Raw genomic sequence first — 6,000 nt, 5'->3', positions numbered from 1 at the left:
AGCCTGGTACACACTTAATTATTATTAGTCAATCTATGACCAATTCTACCACCTCCATGTAGTGTGAGGGTTAATCTACACAATCTGCTCATAGTATTCATAATCTGTTGACTCTCATACTACATGGAGGAGGTAGTCATGGTCAGTGATTGGTCAAACGTAATTGAAAGTGTGTACACAAGTACAATTGTAACTGGCCAATCACTGACCAATTTTACCACCTACATGTAGTATGAGGGTAAACATATTGAATACTATGAGCAGATTACATAGGTAAACTCTCAGGGCTGAGCCACACTGCAGAACACTTTTCGATCCATCAGCACTGCGTTTGCACTTTTAAAAACACGCTCCCATTGACTTGCATTAAAATTGCTGTGGTCCTGATTTTTTCGAAAAAAAAGCCCTCATACTACATGGAGGTGGTAAAATTGGTCAGAGATTGGCTAATTATAATTGAAGGGTGTGTGCAAGGCTTTGTCAAGTCATGAAGACGCATGTGCCCAGTGGGTGTGGAGGTGTTTAATGGTGATCAGGGCCCAATCCAATTCATGTTCTCTCCTAGGTGATGTTTTCACATCTTATTAGAAACACCTTTTAAGCCAACAAAGTGGAAAAGTTAGATTAAAAATTATCTCCTAGGAGATAACTCAGGAGAGAAGGTGAATTAGATCTGGCCCATATTTTTTTTTATAGATTCCACTGGTGTAAACGAAGCTCTTCAACGTCACCAAATCTCTGTCCTGCTACACCATCAGAACCAGAGGGTGCAGCACAAGTCAGACATCAAAAACAAATACACTGCACAAAGTTATGATACCCATCCATGTATGCGACAGCAGATCACACCAAACTGGAAAACAACTAGTTCTCTCTTTCAAAGAATTTTATTCACTAAATATTTGACCAAAGAAGTCAAAACTAATGAAAAGGCAGCACAATTCACTGGCTTGTGCATTAGACATCTCATCACATCACAGAGTATGAGATTTACTGGCTGAGTGCTGCCCCCCGGTGGATGATAAAGGCAAGTCTCCTGTAATGTCCAGGACGATTGAGAAGTAGATTTGAAGGAAAAAAAAAAGTCTCTAAAGAATAGTTTTGAGCAGACTGGAGGTGGGTGTATCTGCACAGATGTTGGAGTCCTCTAGCAGCATTAAACATTATCCAGGAAAATGTTTGGCTGAAAATCACTAGAGAACATGGTGTCAGTTATTGGCTCACAAACCTCTTGCCAGAAGTCATGTATGTATCCATGGCAACTGGTCTAAACTCCAGCACATCTCAGCCACATAGGGGCTCATAAGGTTCCATAGGAAAGCCGATGGGCTAATTGAGGATGTGAGTAGCTGAACAGTTCCAAATCATAAGTAATGCTTCGAGAGTTCAACTCTTTCCTGGACATCACTAAAGCTTGAGGAACCGCAGTTCATAAACAGACTACTTCATCTTCATATGAGGTCCATTAAGATGTCATCCTCCATGACACTCTGGGCTTGCATCTGCTGCAATCCTGGCTGGGAGATCGGTCCTCGGGGCCCAGTGTTCATCATCACTGAAACGGAACAATCACCATCAATACATGAAGGAACTGCATGGAAAATACTGCACTCTAATCACTGCTTACAGCTTCATTCCAGGAAAAGGTTTCTGAATGTATTGTGGTAAGGGGTTTACAAAAGCTTTAACATTTGTATTGCTGTCCTACACGACCATCTGTGAAAATTCCCATCACTTCCCGCCCAGACAGGAAGTAAGATATCTCTTTAAACATTAACGCGAGACAAACATTCACCCCCCCCCCCCTTAAATTATTTTAGAGGACCATTGGAGAAAATGGATAAAACATAACTACATATACGATTCAAAAATGTAACTAAACTCTTTCAGAGAATGAAAATCTACACTATTAAAATGTTGAGAACAGAAGATTGAGGTAAGGGGTATCACCCTACTAGAGTCCATTCAGGTGGGTGCTAATTACTCAATCTAAGGTGCACTTTACATGTTTTGCCCCAGGGCGGGGCTTTGGCAGAGGTTAATTAACATTAAGTGCAAACTTTCTGCACTTCAAGTTAATTTAGTGTAGACTAAAGGTGCGTACACACATGCGACTATAGTCGTTTGTAACGATCGTTCCCCGATCTTTACCAACGACGTGCGTTACAAAAAACGAACCACCGACTATTAAGGCAAACGACGAACGAGCCAAATCGCTACAAAAGAAAGTTCTGTCTCGGCGGATTTTAACCAACGACGATCGTTTGCAAAAGTAGTACATCGTTGGAAACGGTCGTTCGTACTAGGCTTGACATGCGCATTTCACTATTTCTCTGTGAAACTTCTCATTTTTATGCACAGGCGCAATAGTTGCTTTACGTGATGTAACGTTCGTTCTAACGATCAGATCGTTACACACCTTTTAAAACTATCTTTACATAGGTCGTTCTTTCATCAATTAAAAGTTAGTTCGTCGTTCTCAACGAACGATCGTTGTCGCATGTGTGTACGTAGCATAAGTAATTAGCACCCACATGAATGGGCTCCAGTAGGGTGATGCCCCTTTTAGATACATTAGGTGTAACCTCAATATTCTGTCTTTAATATTTAATCGTGTAAACTAATTTCATTTTCAGGAAATGTTTAGTTACGTGCGTGCGTGCGTGTGTATAGATATAGATGTCTCGGTTATATTACATATATATACATACATACAAGCATACATACAGTGCTGCCCATAATTACTCATAGGGAAATATTAACTCAAAGTTACTTTAATTCAACCAGCAAGTAATTTTTTGATGGGAAATGACATAGGTGTCTCCCAAAAGATAAGACGATGTACAGGAGGCAAAAAAAATTCTCATCTTTTATTTACATTTGAACAAAAAGTGTCCAGTCCAAAATTATTCATACCCTTCTCAATAATCAATAGAAAAGCCTATTACAGCAATCAAACGCTTCTTATAATTGCAGACCAGCTTTTTGCATGTCTCCACAGGTATTTTTGCCCATTCATCTTTAGTAATGAGCTCCAAATCTTTCAGGTTGGAGGGTCTTCTTGCCATCAATTCGAAATGAAGGAGGCACTCAACTGGCGTTTTAAACTTGCGTTTATCAAAACAGTAGCCGACACGACATGTTTCGGGGTTTCCCCCTTCCTCAAGTGTACACGAATTGTATCCTACTGGTGTGGAGTGGTGACCCACGGAGGGATTGTGCACCGGCGGACCAGGTGTCATACTTGGTGTGGAATCCCAGCTCAGCAACCCCCCTTTGTTTCTTCTTGCCATCACCCTGATCTTTAGCTCTCTCCACAGATTCTCATTTGGATTCATGTCAGGACTCTGGCTGGGCCACTCCAAAATGTTAATGTTGTTGTCTGCTAACCATTTCTTCATCACTTTTGCTGTGTGTTTTGCGTCATTGTCATGCTGAAATGTCCACTGGTGCCCAAAGCCAAGTTTCTCTGCAGACCGCCTGATGTTGTCTTTGTGAATACTCATATTTTGCTCTTTTTTCATGGTGCCGTTTACTGTGATTAGGTTCCCTCAAAGCATTAACACCCCCAAAAGCATTAAGTTCCCACCATCATGTTTGACAGTGAGGATGGTGTTCTTTGGGTTGAAGGCTTCTCCTTTTTTACACCAAATGAAGGAAACATCATTGTGACCAAACAATTCCATTTTTGTTTCATCTGACCATAACACCGAAGACCAGAAATCTTCTTTGTCCAGATGAGCATTTGCAAAGTCCAAGTGAGCTTTTGTGTGTCTTATCTGGCGAAGTGGCGTCCTCCTTGGTCTGCATCCGTGGAACCCAGCAGTGTGCAGTGTCCATTGGATTGTCTGCCTTGAAACATTGCCACCAGCAGAGCCCAGATTCACCAGGATGGCCTTGGTGGAGATCCTTGGATTCTTTTTCACCTCTCTGACTATCCTCCTGACCAGCACAGGTGTCACTTTTGGCTTCCGACCACATCTTCTGAGATTTTCAACAGTGCGGAACATCTTGTATTTTTTAATACTTTGCACTGTAGCCACTGGAACTTGAAAACATTTAGAAATGGCCTTGTAGCCCTTTCCTGGCTTGTGAGCAACCACAATAAGCAGCCACAGGTCCTCCCTGAGCTCCTTTGTCTTAAACATGATTGTCCACAAACCACCAGCAGAGAGCTGCTGTTTTTCACCCGTTGAGTTGATTAAAACAGCTGTTTCCAATTAGAGTGATTAGGATGCTTTAGAACAGCTTGGACTATTTGGAATGGTATAGAACTTTGGATTTTCCCACAGACTGTGACAGTTTGTGAAGGGTATGAATAATTTTGGACTGGACACTTTTTGCTCAAAAGTAAATAAATCAGAAAACATTTTTTTTCAACAATGCCTCTCGTACATAGTCTTATCTTTTGGGAGATACCAATGCCATTTCCCATCAAAAAATAACTTGCTGGTTGGGCCAAAAGTCCTGGCTTGTATTGCATCTGAAAGTCAACTCAGTGCAATTCAGCTCTGACTATCCTCTTGTAAAAAATAATTTTCTCTGCTCTGCCTTTGCAATAGGGCCAAGAGAGCAACACATTGAGGTAGAGAGGAGCATTGGACAGTGGTGTTGGGCAAACAAATTCTCCTTACAAGCAGATTGTGTTTACAGTGGAGGGGGAAGATCCATCAGATGTCTGCACAATTACCACAACTGTTGGATGACTGGAGACAAACACTGAGATTAGTGAATCTGCTTACCTCACTATTTGGGAGGACTTGAGACAAGTCTTCTGAGCACTAAAGCCCAATCTACACGAAACGATTCTTTGTACGATTCGAATACAATTCTATTTACGATCCGGTAAATTGAATCGAATCCCGATCGGACATGTCGGATTTAATCGGATCGCAAATAGAATTGTAGTCGAATTGCACAAAAAATCGTATCGTGTAGATGGGGCTTTATGTTAAGCCTTGCACAAACACTAGATGGTGCTGGTTGGGGTTGCCTGTGCTGAGAATCTAGCGTAGGTATGCCAAACGACAATTTGATATTAGATGATACTGGCATTCATCAAAGCTACACTCCAGTCAATATAAAACTCATCAATGATGCTTACTAGTTCCTTAGAATGAATGCTGCAATCTGATTGCCGTATCCCACCCTCAGCCATTGCTGGCTTCTCTTACCTGGCAGAGGTGCCCGCTGTGCCATCTGATTGCTCCACTGCTGTGTCTGTGCCTGGTGCAGGAGAGATTGTCCTGGCATCTGCAGCTGTGGCTGTCCAGGGGCTTGGTGCTGCATCTGCTGTCCTAGTGCCTGGTGTGGGACCAAGCCCTGGGCGGCCTGCTGCAGGTGATGCAAAGGCTGCTGGGTCTGGGGAACACTTGACTGTGGCTGAAAGACAGAGCACAGGAGATTAGAGTTCTGAAACGAGCCTTCTCATTTACCTGTACATACCGTATATTTCGGAGTATAAGACGCTCTGGAATATAAGACGCGCCTAGGTTTAGATGGCAAAATACAGGGGGAAAAATACAATATATAGTGAACCTGGTGCACATCCATGGTCCAGGAGCATCTTGTGGAGCTTCTCTCCCAATTATTATGTCCACTTCTGTCCCCAGTATTTCCCCTCCTGTCCCCCATGTGTCACCTTCTGTCCCCTGCTCCCCCCATTTGTCCTCCGCTCCCCCCCGTGTATCCTCCTCTGCCCCAGTGTCCAAATTATCAGAATCGGCAGCTTGGCTCACCTAATCCATAGCTCCTGCAGCGATCACAGACCTCTCCCCTCCTTCACTGCACCTTTAGTGCTGGCTTCTGCTGATCGCAAAGTTATTTGACCAACGGTTCAGATAAGCCTTCAGGAACCTTAGAAGGCTTTGGAAGTACTCCTGTCACTGGATGGATCCAAAGACGGGCAGCTCTATACTGCACATGTGTGAGCGCTGTATGGAGCCACCTGTCTTCCAAAGCACTCAGGATACAAGTAATTTCAAAGCTTTCCGAGCACTT

At 42.9% G+C, this 6,000-nt stretch overlaps 1 protein-coding gene across 6 annotated transcripts in view; it reads right to left on the bottom strand.

Annotated features, from left to right (window-relative positions):
• Positions 1-868: 868 nt before the first annotated feature.
• The window catches only part of LOC137521618 (mediator of RNA polymerase II transcription subunit 25-like), a 36,004-nt gene continuing 30,872 nt past the window's right edge, over positions 869-6,000 (bottom strand). For all 6 annotated transcript variants that reach the window (XM_068241101.1, XM_068241104.1, XM_068241098.1 and 3 more), the window contains exons 19-20: positions 5,175-5,382; positions 869-1,555 (exon numbers count right to left, since the gene is read on the bottom strand). In XM_068241101.1, the coding sequence (XP_068097202.1) occupies positions 1,452-1,555; positions 5,175-5,382 (312 nt within the window). In that variant the 3' untranslated portion in view covers positions 869-1,451. The remainder of the gene's footprint in view (positions 1,556-5,174; positions 5,383-6,000) is intronic.

Source organism: Hyperolius riggenbachi, chromosome 6, assembly GCF_040937935.1.
Source record: "Hyperolius riggenbachi isolate aHypRig1 chromosome 6, aHypRig1.pri, whole genome shotgun sequence".
Lineage (NCBI taxonomy): Eukaryota > Metazoa > Chordata > Amphibia > Anura > Hyperoliidae > Hyperolius > Hyperolius riggenbachi.
The sequence above is the reverse complement of the archived record's forward strand: the minus strand, read 5'-3'. Positions and strand labels throughout refer to the sequence as shown.